Genomic DNA, 14,943 nt, shown 5'->3' with positions numbered 1-14,943 from the left:
ACACCTTCTGCCAATTCAGCTCATGGATTTGAACAGGATTGGAAGATTAAAATCATGGCTGCAGCCCTCAACAGGTCATCCTTGCAGCTCCCTGCATCTTCATCCCGTGGAAATGCCAGAGCCAGTCCAGGAGTGAGACTGACCTGGGAGCCCTGAAAGGGCAGCCTGAGCTGCCAGAGTCGCGTTCCAGCCCCTTCCCCTGGCCAGATGGGCCCGTGGCTCTTTGCACCAGCCCTCCTTGAGCTCTGCTCAACACAGCTGAGGAAGCCTTTGCTCCTCTCCAGGCTTTGTGCATCCTCCTTCCACCTGTGCACACAGAGCCCAGCAGCCTCCAGGCAATTCCCAGAACAATTAGGCTGGCTGCTATTTTCAGCAGGAGCCACTGTCATTGCTTGGGCTCACATCAGGGCAATATTTTTATGTTTTTTTCAAATCCCAAGTGTAGGGGAAAACAAAAAAATACATTATCCCCCACATAGTGTGTTCAAACTGATGTGCCAGGTCTTAAATTAACAAGCAAGAGCTGCATTCTGTCCCAAATACTTTGTCTAAAGCTCTTCCAAGTTGACCTGTGCAGTCAGTGGTGTCTGAGTAACCATAGCAGCATATTTGAACAATGCCAAATACTTTTGAACAGAGCCTGGAGCTGCTGATGAGGAGGGAGCTGGATCTGCTCTTCCCTGAGACCAAACAGAGAGTGAGGATGGGCAGGTGAGAGTGCTGGTACAGCTTCAGAATTAATATGGCAGCACAAGTGAAAACGGGGGCCAAAGCAGCTCTGGGAGCCTCCTGAATTGCCTGGACACCTGTGGCCTCCTTAGTGACCCACCAGCCAGTGGTGGCCACTCCCTTGCAAAGCCTTGTAGGTGCCAGGGCTCCACTTGACCAGTGCCCTCAACAGGCCCAAAGCACATACTGACAGCTGTTGGCCAGATACATGAAATTATCCTTGATGCAGAGAGGTGTTTACCTACTGCAGTTATCCGTGGTGCTCCAAGTATCTGCAAGACCTTAGAAGCCTCAAAAAAGCTAATTAGTGCACTGCCATAAATAATTTGATCTCTTCGGAGGATATGTACTCTCTACACAGTAAGCAACAACTTTCTTTAATGGAAAATGCCCATGTATATCTCTATTTTATTATAGGTGTTTATCAACTGTATATAATTTACCATAAAGAAAGCAGGAAAGCAAAAGAAAGTAATAAAAAAATAGAAACTCTGGCCTAAAACACAGCTCATTCCTGTGAGCTACACCATCCCTGGAAAGCAAATCTAGGTCTGTCCTGTTGTGTCAGACACAAATATCTCCTGCAGGGAAATTTCACATAAAATTAAAAGTCAGTGCAGATCCCTTCTCCCAGGCCCTTTTGTGGCTGCTGAGGAACAGTAAAGCTGCACAGGACAATCTCTTCCCAGCTCTGCTCCAGGGAGGAGGCAGCTGCCTGCTCTGTGCCCTCTGAAATGGGAGGAAAACCAATTGCTGCCTGACACAGGAAAAGCAGCCACTCTGGAACCAGAGCAGGACAGCACATCAGAATTCCCACTGCAAATCAACAGCCAAAACCAAGTAAAATAAAAAATTGAAACAAAAGGAAAGTTATAAATCCCCTGCTTAGCTAGTGTTGTTATCCAGAAGTTTTAACATCCTGTTTTTAACAAATGAGGTTGTCCTTTAAAGAGGTTTCCTTTCATCTGGAGAGGTCAGCAGAGCAATTTCCAGTAGTGGAGATAAGCCTGGGTGATGAACTCTGTTAGAGGAACATAAGGATTTGAAGTTACTCACAAGCTGGTTAAAGTGTTTTGAAAGACAAAACGTAAAAGAACATCTAGTACCTTGAAAACCACCGAAATCCTCCTAAGAAATAGCCATAGTTACTTTTCTCAGTACTTATTCTTAAAAAGCACTCCAGAACTGCTGCTGGGAACAGCTTGGTGACACAAAAACCAGGGCAAGCCTCTTGCAAACTCCTTTTAGCACAGAAGGGAAGCACACCCAGTGCCACAGAGGCTCCAGCCTCCAGAGCTGTGTGAGCTCAGCTCTGCTCCTGAGCCTCAGGACAGCAAGGGGACAAGTGGGTACCACAAAGACTCAGCATCCTCCCCGTGGCAGGAGCCCCTGGGAGCAGCAGTGCCAGGAGCTGAACTGGACACACAGGCTGGGAGCCAGAGCAGGTGAAACACCAAAGCATCCTTAATAAACAAAACTACTGCTCTCGCTGGCATCAAGCCATCAAGGAGCTTCTGTATTTGAAGCTTTGCCAAAACATCAGCCCAGCCCTCCTGTGGAGAAAGAAATGGCCCCTTGAACTCCTTGTGCAAATTTATACTTTTCTAAGCGCAGCCTTTTAGAAACAGCTATAGCCAGGGGGGCAATTAATTCAATTCTTTCCAGAAGATTTTTAGCTCTGAAAAAACTCATGTATTATTTAAGACTCACAGCTAACAATGAACATTCTCAAGACCAAGTTTCTCTTTGTGAAGGGGAAAAAAGATCCAGAGACTTTTTGGTGAAAGATCTCTGGAAAAATCCCACATCACCTTCAACCCCACCCCAATTCCCTGGCTACCAGGAGAGACCTTTCATTTCTGGAGGGGTGTGGCAGTGCCTGACTCTCTCCATCAGCAGGGCTCTTGCTGTGTCTTGTCTCAGATTTCTAAGCAGCATCAAGGGATCATCAGAAGCCTCAGCCAGACCAGTGTCTCTTTTTAGGGTTTCTGCACTCCTAGCAGGATTCAGGATGATGCGATAGAAGAAGGCTGATCTTCCCTCCCAACCTGGGTAACTAAAATCAGCTGGACGAAGAATCCTTACACATAGACTCAGGTGCCATTAGCAAAGAAATAAATCTAACCTGTAGTTACAGCAGCATTTTTTTAGAACAACCATTACCCTGATTGAGAAATTGCCAGCTTTAAACACCTAATACAACACAGCAGTTTCACTACTGACCTGCTTTTCACCTTTGGGAAAGGCCTGAGGGAAATCAGGTCTCTGAAGCAAAACACAATCAGCTTCTCCCTGGCAGTCCCAGGTATTCACTCACTGGGGAAATGTGTGTAAAATGGAGGTAGACCTTTGCTGGTCTTCCTTGCATTTCTGAGACCTAAACCAGCATTTCAGCAAGCAAGTGCAGCCCAGGCAGAAGCTGCCTGGATCCAGGAGCCGGTCTCCCATGCACAGGGGATTCCAGAGGCAAAGGTGATCCTCCTCCTCTCACCTACAGACAGCCGTGTGTAACTGGAGCCTTCAAGCAAACTCAAAACACATGAGATGACTACATTTTCTAGTGGCCAGGCACATAGGCAAACAACTGATCTTTGAAGAAATATAACTGGATTTAAACACACCAAATGTTCAACTTGTCAGCCAAGCAGGCACCTGCAGACCTGGCCAGTCACAGCTCCCAGCACCTTGGCTTGTTGGCATCACTGATATTGCTTTTAGGAGTCCCAGCTCTGCCTGGTTTTAAATAAAAACACATTTTCTAGAAATCTGCACTACTGCACATTCCAAGTGCTACCACTCAGCTTTCCATAAGTTATTACTTCTGTGCATTCAGAGCAGTTTGGGAACTGAAGATTGTGTTGTCAGCTCCACGCTCCATAAACAATACAGATGCTGGAATGTGGTAATATTTACTCTTGTTTTGATATCTGCTTATATATTCATATAAAACATGTGACTCCCAGAATGTGGAGCAGTAGAATAACAGATAAAGGTACAAAAATTAACACATCTTTTCTTCTTAATGAAAAGGTACAAAAGAAAGAATAAAATGTATATGTGTATATATATTAAAAAATAACAAAATAAACCCTTTCCAAAGAAATACATACCTTTGGCTTTTCCTGAAGAATCAATGTCTTAAAAAACCCCAACAAACCGAAACCTTCCTCCAAAATCCCTACCATCTGAACTATTTAATGAGTAAAACCCAAACCAACCCAAGAAAGTCCAGCCCCCACCATTAACACCTTCCCATGGAGATGGGGCTTCTTACTCAGGTGCATATGGCTGAAGGCTGTGAGTGCGTTTAAATAACTCTGAATAAAGATCAACACGGCCAAGAGATGTGTAAAGGCCTCCCTCAACCAAGTACTGAACTCAAACACTGGTGTTGGTGTTTTAAACAGCAGACCCCACCACCCCCACGGGCTCCAGGACATCCAGCAAAGTGTCCAAGACAGTTTCACTGTTGCACCTTTTAAGAACAGAGTGAAATATGTGTAACTCCAGAGCTTAGCTCCTGCAGCCTCTTTTGAAAAAAGCTGATAAATAAAGGTGGATTGCCTGGAGGGCTGACACCTCTTGTGGGCGCCAGCCCATGGGAGATGAGAATTTTGCACTTTTCCTCACCTCACAACACAGTTTCTTTTGATATGAAGTGAGTTTTGTGGTTTGTTTTTCCCCTGGGGCAGGGAAAGTACTGCTGTAGGTTGAGGATGCAGTGTGTGTGTGTGTATATTTTAAAGCCAATTAACACTTGAGGCATTTAGGGAATAAATTTGACACATTTAGGGACTAAAGAAAATTTCTTACAAGACTGTACTTCTACCAGTCTAGAGAGACAGCAGATGAACTCATAGAAGCTATGAAAGACAATATTCAGTGTCTTGTGTGACTATAAAAGAATTAAGAGACTCATTTTACAGTGCATTTTAATTAAAAGTTCATTATAAGAATTTTCTTTTAAGAACAGCGTACTACATATTCATGGAAATATGTAACTTTACCCTACAAATGGGACTGTCACCATATTATTCTTACAATTCAAACATATGAAAAATAAAATATGATATTTAGCTTTATAAATTCCCCCTCCCCCCCCTTTAAATCCTTTTTTCTTTTAAATAACAAAAGTATTAACTCTTTCCCAGTACAGTGCATTTGCTATCTGCGAGCCACAAACCAAGAAGTCACATCAATGCCAAGGAAACAGCAACATTGTTTGCAAAATATTGAGAGAAAATGATAAAAAAATATAGTAGTCAGCCCAGTGCTTACAGAAGAGACAGTCAACAAGAATTGAAAAAGCAGCACATTTTCATATTACATAGGACCATCATAATAACATATAAACCAGTGCAGAAGACTTTTATGCTGGAAAAATAGCAATTCTCAGCAAGCAGAAACTGAACTTTGGCACTTGCTCATAAAAAGGCCTTTCAAAGCAAAACAAAATGGAAATTCACTTAATCACAGCTTGTATATTTAAAAAAATAAAGACATTGACTGAAGCAAGAAAAACAATGGAGAAAAGTGTACAAGCCAGGTCACTAAGAATTCAGTACATTCAGCCTACAGAAAATACAAGTACAATCTTTCATCCACCCACCTATGCTGGGATCCTGGCTAGCAAAGGACAGGCTTTGGGACAGAACCTCACCTGAAGCACCTCTGCTTCAATGGAGCTGTGCTGATTAAACAGCCCTTCCTTCAAATTGAACTGGTACAATGTGTCTCAAATGCATCACCTCTTTATTATAAAATAAGGATTTCTAATCTGCAAATTAAGAAGCAAAAGCCTTGCACTCAGACAGTGGCTGTTCTGCTCTATCCATAGCTGCACCATAACCACTGCAGTGTAAGGATCAAGTGATTTTTTTAAAAAAAGGGCTAAAAAAGAATGGCTTCATTTTGAATAGGAGACAATAGACTGGAAGGAAGGGTTCACATTTAGTCTGTTATTCCTGGTGCTGTCAGCACTGCACATTCTCAACATGAGAGTTAAGTGTGCACACTGTTCTCCCTCCCTGCAGAAGAGCTGATGGTCTAAGCTCAGGCCCAACCAAAAGGGTTCTGCAGGCCAATGCACATTTTTGGATCAGGCCATAGGAAAGCAAGGGTTGCTCTAGTCAAGAAGTGCTCCTTTCATAGCCAGGCTCAATGCCCCAAACTAGCAGCTATCTTTGCACTGAGGCAGTTTACTCAATTTATTTTATTCTTTCAAGGAGTTAAGACTGGGGAAGGGCAAGGAGAAAAATAAGTGCTTTAGATTGCACAGAAGATTGTCCTACTAAAGGGGGCACTTGGATGGGAAGTGATCACAGCTACAAGTCAAGCAGGCGCTCCTCACATGTCTCCACAGGCCACTTAGTAGCACCTCCAAACACATCCACGTTGTTATCGACCCAGGGGATGATGTTGCCAGGCATGTTGATAGAGCAGTTGGCAATATTCATGATGTCTTCAGCTCTTAAGACCCTGTCCCATATATTGAACTGGCTCATCTCCCCAACGAAGGCTTGAGTTGCATCAAATCTTCCTCCTACTGTGTCCTTCAGGCACATGAGAATTAGGATTAGATGAGAAGGTTATTTTGGCATTTTCTTGTTCAAACTTGAAGTCCCTCCCCCATCCAGCCCCACTGCTAGAGAGGGGTGCAGAGTTCAGTCACAGAGGTGGACAAATTCGAGTTTCTATGAGGGCTACGTTGAACAAGGCATTCAGTGACAAGCTCCAACCTAAATTGTGTCCAAGCAACTGAGGGCAAACAGTGGTGACTGCAAAACACCACAAAAAGGCTGTACATAACCAACCTTGCCCTTGAGCAGTAGAGCAGGAAGGCAGCTTTAAACTTTGAGGCTAATTTAAGAGCCACTGTGGAAGCTTAGCACAGGACAACTCCAGCAAGAACTGCACAGATGTGTAAGGTTACCCTGAAAGCTTTATGGCTGTAGATTAAACCATAACTGCAGTCCTTGCCAATTGTCTGAAGGGTCTCTCAGATGTGATCTTTGGATCTAAACACCCAGGCTTTGCTGGTTGTAACAAATGAGGGATTCAAACTGTCACTGCATAAGTCTAGAAGTGTTTGCTTGCTCCACTCACTACCTAAAGACAGAAATCACTCATTTTTGAATGAATCCAGTCATTCCACTGACTTGGAACTGATAGCACAGGACAGACCCCAGCACAGTGCAGGCAGAGATAAAGGAAACCTGCCAGACACTCACCAGTGAGCTGGAGCATCTGCTCTGCAGAGTGTATTAGGATACTGAACTTGCCATTCTGTCATTTATGTCATGGATACCTACTAAAGTATCTACTAAAATCAATATCAACACAAAACTAATTTTTCATTGCTCCATTGCTGGGAATCCTGAAGAAAGGCTATTTCCTGCTACTTGTCACAATATTTGCTTTTTTTAGTAAATGTAAGTAGAGAAATAATGTAAAGCCAGAAGCCATACATTTCCTGACTTATGAGATGTTAACTAGAAAGGCAAGCTTCAAAATCCTCTGGGGTTTTTTTTTCAGTATTCTAAAATGACTTATTCTTAACCCCAACATGAATATTCTGAATATTTAATAAGTGAAACAAATATACCAATGTGTGATTTAATGAAGTATTTGTTGCCTTGTTTCTGTCTTTCTGATACATGAATACAACAAGACCAAGTGTTCAATAGAGAAATTATCACAGCTCTTGTTTGTTTGGGGAGTTTTGATTTTGTTTAAACCCTGGAACACCCTGTCATGCACTCACCTGTTCCTGACCCAGGATCAAGACACCTCCAGGTTTAATTGGATGCCAAGGAGCAAGATTCTCCCCAGTGCCAAGCTTCTCTCCATCCTGAAAAGCTTCCCACATTCCATCTCTGGTTGTCCATGTTATGCAGATATGATGCCATTTTCCATCACTGATGAAGAGAGGGAGCTGAGCAACCTACAAAAAACAAAATAATGCATGTGGCAATCTAAATCTAGCCATTCTAGTCCAACATGTAAAGAGGAACAGTATTTACTCAGTCCTCAAAAGCAAGAACTTTATAGAGGCAAGAGTTAGTCCACATCCTACTTTGTAGGATTCTACACAATCATAAAATGATTTAGGTTGGAACATCCTTCCAAGATCACCGAGTGCAATCATTAACCCAGCACTGCCAAGGCCACATCTACACCTCTCATAAATACCTGCAGGGATGGTGACTCCACCTCTGCCCTGTGCAGCCTGTTCCAGAGCTTTGAAACCCTCTCAGTGAAGAAGTTCTGCTCATATCCAATTAAAACTTCCCCTGGCAAAACTTATAGCCATTCCCTCTTTTTCTGTTGCCTGTTACTTGGGAGAAGAGACCAACCCCCACCCTGCACATCAATCTGTGGCATTTGTTGTTTCAATCTCAGTGCTTAGTGAGAGTCCATCCAGTGCTCACGTTAAGTTCCTCTTAAAATCTGGGGTTTGCCAGAACCATTTGTAGTAACAACTTTGGCAAATGGATCTGTCTGCTACCAGGAGAACTTGTGGGAACTGTTCCCTAGACCTCACAATAAGGAGGAATTATGCTCCTTTAGGAGTTTGATCTGAAATCCTCCTCAGATCAACATCAAGACACAAGTGCAGTGGGCTCTGGAGCAGCTGTGATGTGGAAGAAATAAAAGCCTCACAGAATATTGCTATTACAGACAATACTGAAGAGAAAAAAAGTTATTGCTAAAGATAAGCAGACTCAAGTTTGCTTCTCTTCCACAAACCATTAAAAATAATTGGTTATTGATCTGGGAGGATGATAGGACTGCTAGACATCCATAATCAGCCACAAGATGAACCACCTGAGTTGTGTAGCCAACACCTGATCCCTCAGAGAGCAGTGAGTTACCAGGAAACATAACTGAAGCTGGGGAGAAAGGATACTGCTTTAATGACAAGTTTCAATGTTTTATTCCAGCTTGTCAGAAACCATCAATTGTATGAAGTAGCTGTATCTAAAGTCTGAAAAACTGTATTAAACTGATGTTCAGTCACCAGATCATGATGTGGAGAGCCTTTTGGCTCTGTCTTCAGCATTTAACATTTGCAACTTCTACAATTAGAAAGATAGAAATACTGCAACTGGCTTAGATCTCACAAGTCTTGCAATGCTGTGCCTTCAAATTTTGATTGTGTTTCATACAAAAAAAAAAAACCAAAAAAAAAAACCAAACCAAGAAGCCAAGACCTGCTTGTAACTTCAGACAACACAAGCACGTGCACATCTAATGTCAAGCTGCTTGGTCTCAACACACAAATATCTGTGCAATTTAACTTCTGTTTCAAGTACTTTTATGGACTTGCAATCAGCAAGTGGACAACAGACAAGCAGACAGCACCACCTCAAAGGCTTCTCTCAGAGGGAAGGAAGGAGTCAGTGCAAAGGCACCAAGGGGTCAGGCCTTGTTCTGGTTACGCTGACAACGAAGAGCTCGTCAAATCTCACCTTGTCGTTAATTAGAAGTTCAATGGGATTATTCCCCCATTCTATGAGGACAATTTCATTGGCTTGCCCAGGAACAGCATATGAGAACGGAGTGCCAATTCCAGGAGAAGCACTTGACCTCAGCCACAAGCACACAGTGAAAGCATAGAGCTCTGGCAGAGTCTTCTTGATCTTCCCATACAGGTAGTTTGTGCGAAGAGGAAGGGAGACTTTGAACTCATCAGGTGACTTAAATGCACTGTTACCTAGAAACACATGGAGCAAAAAAACCCTTAACATTAAGCAAAACAATGCATTGATCATTTAGGCTAAGACATACTTGATATTGATAATCTCTGGCTTTAATCACTTTAGAGAGGTACAGAAAAAAAAGTATATTGAAGTAGTATTTACTGAATGTTGATTTTGCTGCACACAAAAATGCAAATAGATTTTATCCACATTGTGATAATTATTTAGTTTATTTCTGCTCATTTAGAGCAAAAGAATAGATAGTAGACAATCTCCTTTGTTGCCTAGTTCATGGCTGGAGGCCTCCCTATTTCAAAAAATTCACACTGATTTAAGACATTTACTGTCAGTAAAACGGATTCTCTGCTATGCTTATTATTAAAGCACCACAGTGCTTCACAACCAGGATTTCCTTCCCTACTGCTGCTACACAAGCAGTATCTCTGTGTTAAGATCTTAGGCTAACGCACATTAACACATTTTGAGCAGCAAATCTGAAATAAGACTACGCTGACATAGTCCAGACAGCAGCTACATTCAGCAGAACTGATTTCTGTCCCATCAACTGAACAGGACAAGATCTGAAAAGTTCAAAGTGATCTGAATTAAAAATGCAATATCAAGCTATGAACTATGGGAAGATTAGATACTCAATTTACTATAAAAGCAGAAATTATTATTTCACTTTTTCTAAAAAAGTGACAAAAAAGCCAGTGATCTATTCTAGACATGCTTACAAAATTGAGAACCCTTAAGACCAAAACTTTCTGAAGTTGCAATACTCTGTATCATATAGTTGATGTAGATGCGCATAAGTAACTTTCTAGAAGTATTAATAAATCAAATTGAACCCCCCAGTTCTGTAGTAGTCACCCTCAACTTTTTAGCAGCCTGTTCTTCCAAGTCTCACTCATTTCCTTTGCTAACATTCCTGAAACAAATTCAACCCCCTTGCCAAACTTCACACTCCAGTCCAAATGAAAAGCTGTTGTCACAAAAGGTTGCCACAATTCTCATATGTATTTTTTTAAACCATTGGCATTCCCTCAGTTCCCCTTCTCAGAAGCAACTGAAGTGTTTTGGCTGCATTTTTCACAGAACAAGGGAGTGGGAGAAGAAAAAGCTCTCTTTGGCTTGAATTTGTCTTGAGGAACCTTAGAGACCTCAAATGTTCTAAATGGTAAGCAAATAAACACCAGGGTCTTAGGGTTAATCCCAAACAACCTCCATTAGGCTGCTACAGCCAATCTCACATAATAAAAACAGAAACATACCCCATTAAAAGAGCAATTATTTTTGGGCTAGATGGGCAAGAAATATTGTTACTCCCTTTCAGAGATAGAGAAAATAGGTTTAGATGTAGTAAATTATCTGTTTGTTCCTCCAGCAAAGCTAGGAATCACACTGAAGTCCAGGCACTACTATCTGCAGCATTATACCTCCTGCTTTTTCTACTGCATCATCTTCTGCTGTCAAAGGAGACAATCACTGAAGGAATTAAGAGAAAACTTTGGGAACCACAACAGGTGTACAAGTTTTAAACTCTTGTGCCCCATTGGTAACTAAATCAGCTGTCACAACTACAGATAAAATCCAAGGCTTACAGTGTCACCTCAAAGTTATTTTTTTCCTCTGTCTAGTCTCAGGACAATGAGGAGCTTATGATACTCTAGTTAGTTGAAGGGAAGAAATGCTAAACAATACTGCATTTTAAATAAAAGCACAACAGAAATACTGTTTTCAAATGAGACCAGATCAAATATTGTCTGTATTTAAAATACCAAAAAAAGTTCTTTCATCATTATTACCCTCACTTTGATTTGCAGATGAACCAGAACAGCTAAGCTGTACAGTAATAGAGAACAAATTACACAAGTAAAAGAAAGGCTGTAATCTTGGTTCCTGTCCCAAATTCTTCACTTCCCCAGAGACTCAAGACAGCCCTCACTCCCCACACAAAAAATAAAGGTGGGAACAAGTTATTTTTAGCCTAACTGAATTACACATTCTTGTTCTCCCACCACTCTCTCCTTCTGATATGAGTCACATCTTTCAGAGACAAGGACTAGCTATACTTGACTCATAAGACATTAACAGGCCACTAATTCTCCATAACTTTAGTTGCAGGTTAGGCTTTATCTTGGCTCTCAGGAAATACTAAAAGACAGAGCCAGTAGAAAATTATCTTCCTCCTTCACTCTATTTGAAGAAAGAATAGATACAGTATTACACACAAGTCCATTAGGCTGCATTTCTGAATTCATGAGATATGGATGTTTGTACCATTTGGAAGGGATGTCCATTAAGCTGCTTTTAAGCAGAGAGTTATTCACCTTGGAAAATCACTTAAGGACTGGGCAGTGATATTTACTGGAACTCCAGCTCTGTAAAGTCCACTCCGTACATGTATACAGTCAATACAGAAAGAGTTCTGTGCTCACAGACATTTGTAATTCAAATAAACAGATTCTACTCAAGCAGGGAGATCTCAGTAATAATTAAGCCAAGAATCAGAATGAATGACTAGGATTACAAGAGTATCCCCCAGTGGACCATGTGTAATCTACTGTAAACTCTGAAAGCTTTACGGGTAGAATAGAGCATAATTCAAATAGCTACAGTTACCCAAAGTCATCACCAGTAACAAAAGGAAAGGCCACCATCAATACTTCCAAAGCAGCAGGAAACAAAGCTGGTATAAAATACCATTCATTACATCAAAGGTAGCTGTGCTAATTAAATTTAGTCCATATGACTCTCAGTCCAAATAAAGGCAGCTCTACTCAGATGTATGCTTGACATTATGTAGCTATTTACACCCCTGCCATACTTACTCCTATCTCCACTTGCCTCCTTATAGATCCTTCCATCCCACAAACACTAAGAGTTTCATCCTAGCCACCCACACACGCCAAATTAAGAGACAGGAAGCCAAAGCCAGGCAACTGCCTGTCAAGCAGGAAGCCTGAGATAAAAGGAAAAGGAGAATCCAAGTATTTGCACTGTCACCTACTATTTAGTCCAGTACCTTAATGTCTTTCCCTCAAGGCCCACATTTAATCTACTGCTCTGGAAGGAAGGAGTAAACAAAATTAATCAGGATGGGGAAGCATTTAGATTCTGAGCAATTACCTTTCTCTAACTCAGACACTCTTTCTAGCAATGCATTCAAGGCTGTCTCTGTCTTCTGCCGGTGGGCTGAGGTCTCGTTGTGAAGCAGAGACTTCTCATCCTCCAGCTCGGCCACTTTGCTCAGGAGCTGGCGCTCCAGGTCCCCGAGCCGCCGCTGCAGCATCTCCCGCAGGTCACTGGGCAGGGCTGCGTACGACACGTTGGCTCGGAGCTGCTGCTGTGGGGCAAACAAGGGGAAAAAAATTGTCATTCCTGAAACAGAAACTGTGAAATGCAGATATGCTCCCGGCTCAAAGCAGGAAAGTAAGATCATGGAGCTCTCCAACAGGTCCTGAAACAAAAGGGCACTGTTGTTAGAGGTTTCCAGCACTTAATATGAAACAGTTTTCATACATTTAAGTTCAATAACATCAATGTAGGGAGCAGGTCAGATGTACTTCTATAAGTATGCATACACGTAGAACATCAGTCTATTTTTGCTTTATTTACTGTTAGTGACATGGCCAATGAAAGTAAACAGAAAAACTATCACTTCCTTTTAGATTAAAAAATAAGCTACTTTGAAAGCAGTTTTACAAAGTAAGACGCTCTTTAGAGCCATCTAAGTATTAACTAGTGAAAGTATTCTTACTCAAAAAGAATAAGAAAAAAGAGGCACCTCACACTCTCAAATAACACTGGTATCTTTAAAGATACTAAAAAAGACTACATTTCCACCTACCATGTTATTCTAGAGGAGTTTCTCTTCTACAACGCTAAAAAGAATGCTTCAGAAAGACAGCAATAGTAATGAAAGGATGGAATGAATACTAACAGCTCATTCAAAACTGCACTTGCAGCACTCACAGAACAGCCTTTTGGAAGTTACTCGCCGTCCTCACATCAGCACTGACTGGAGGACAGCAGGAGCACACATGTGAGGCTTTCAGGGTGTGAAAAGCAGAACAACATCAGCACAAATCCTGTGAGAATCCTCACTATGAAACATTTGCATGAGCAGCACTCAAACCATGGGAACTGTCCAAAGGCTCGTGGAAATCACTTATCGGTGGGCTTGGACCAAATCCCCTTTCTGTTCAGAGGTGCACAGAATCACGTTCTTTTCACTCTGTGTCAGCCCTGAGTACATCATCTTAGCTGCACCATCTGCCCAACACAATCTCCTCATTCCCACTGGTCTGTTCAGCACCATATGCCGAGGTCTTACTGCCCAAGACGTCAGCTTTGTACCTCAAACCACATGAAGTCACATCCCCAGAAAGAGAGATTTATACATTATTAATACAGAAACTAAGCTGGTGACAAGCAGGGAAACCATAATCTCCCCCCACGCAGTGGGAGAACACATTCAAGAGCAGCCCCTTCGGGTTTTTACCATTAAAGAGAGGAAATAAATAACCAAGAGACCACGACAAGCCAAACCGAGCCGCTCGCCCCCGGGCTGGGCCAGTTTGGATCCATCTCCACACGGATTTAGGGCACCACTCGTGCCCGAAGTGCCCGCTAGACGTGAGGCGGCTCCGCTGCCCGGCCCTACCTCCAGGCTCTCCAGCCGGTCCTTCAGGGTCTGCATGGTGCGGCTCAGCTGGTCGATGACCTGCGCCGGGTCACGCGGCAGGTCGCCCATCGTGTCCTTGCCCTTGCCCACCTCGTTCTTCCACGCCCCCGCGGCGGACTTGCCGTCGGCACCCTCGCAGCGGCTCAGCTTCCCGGTGAGCTCCCGGATGGCCTCCCGCTGGCTCCCGATGGTCTCCTTTTGCTGCAGGACGGTCTCCCGCAGCTGCAGCACCGTGGCCTTGAGCTCCTCCTCGGGGGGCAGCGCGCCGCCCTGCATGGGCACGGGGGGCAGCGGGCAGCCCGCGCCGGCGGCGTCCAGCGGCAGCGAGGTGCACACGAAGCGGCTGCCCGGCGGGCTCTCCTGCTCCCCGGCCGGCGACCCCCGCCCGCCCGCAGCGACGGCGAGCAGGAGCCCGGCGGCCACGAGCAGCATCCCGGCTGGCGAGCGGAGCGCCCGCTCGGCGGGGCGGCCGGGGCCGAGCCGCGGTGCCAGGAGCGGGTCCCGCCGCCCCGTCCCGTCCGTCCCGTCCGCGCTCCCTTCACGCCGGTCCCGCGCCCGCCGCCGGCCGCGGCTTTTATGGACTGCGAGGGCGCGGGAGGCGGGGCCCGACTCGCGCCGCGCGTGCTGGTTGGCTGTGAGCTGTGCTGACGTCAGCCGGAGCGGGGCCGGGGCCGGGCGGGCGCGGGGTCGGGAGCGCTCCGGGACTGGGACCCCCCGTTCTCCCCGTGCCCCGCCTGACGCTCTCGGGTGTCTGCTGGCACCCCTTGTCCCGTGTCCTCGCAGCACGCTCCGCGGCGAAGAGCCCGGCTCCATCCCCCTCGA

At 44.1% G+C, this 14,943-nt stretch overlaps 1 protein-coding gene across 2 annotated transcripts; it reads right to left on the bottom strand.

Moving 5' to 3' along the window:
• Window positions 1–4,644: 4,644 nt before the first annotated feature.
• On the bottom strand, window positions 4,645–14,641 carry NPTX2 (neuronal pentraxin 2). Of its 2 annotated transcripts, none has more exons than XM_053991761.1 (5): window positions 14,101–14,641; window positions 12,564–12,777; window positions 9,201–9,445; window positions 7,493–7,672; window positions 4,645–6,281 (listed from the first exon to the last, which is right to left on the bottom strand). In XM_053991761.1, the coding sequence occupies exons 1-5, from the start codon at window positions 14,551–14,553 to the stop codon at window positions 6,054–6,056; spliced, it is 1,320 nt and encodes a 439-aa protein (XP_053847736.1). In that variant the 5' UTR covers window positions 14,554–14,641; the 3' UTR covers window positions 4,645–6,053. The 2 variants fall into 2 exon arrangements, with proteins under 2 accessions (XP_053847736.1, XP_053847735.1); XM_053991760.1 differs by having other exon boundaries at window positions 12,564–12,780; window positions 14,101–14,639.
• Window positions 14,642–14,943: the final 302 nt, after the last annotated feature.

This window comes from Vidua macroura, chromosome 16 (assembly GCF_024509145.1).
Source record: "Vidua macroura isolate BioBank_ID:100142 chromosome 16, ASM2450914v1, whole genome shotgun sequence".
NCBI lineage: Eukaryota > Metazoa > Chordata > Aves > Passeriformes > Viduidae > Vidua > Vidua macroura.
The sequence above is the reverse complement of the archived record's forward strand: the minus strand, read 5'-3'. Positions and strand labels throughout refer to the sequence as shown.

Bases quoted from the DNA above. Each gene is read 5' to 3' on its own strand.
- NPTX2 (XM_053991760.1), bottom strand. From the start codon at position 14,553: ATGCTGCTCGTGGCCGCCGGGCTCCTGCTCGCCGTCGCTGCGGGCGGG. The intron at 12,781-14,100 runs GTAGGGCCGGGC...TTTGCCCCACAG, and splicing joins ACCGGCTGGAGAGCCTGGAG to CAGCAGCTCCGAGCCAACGT. The intron at 7,673-9,200 runs GTGAGATTTGAC...TGTTTTTTGTAG, and splicing joins AACTTCTAATTAACGACAAG to GTTGCTCAGCTCCCTCTCTT.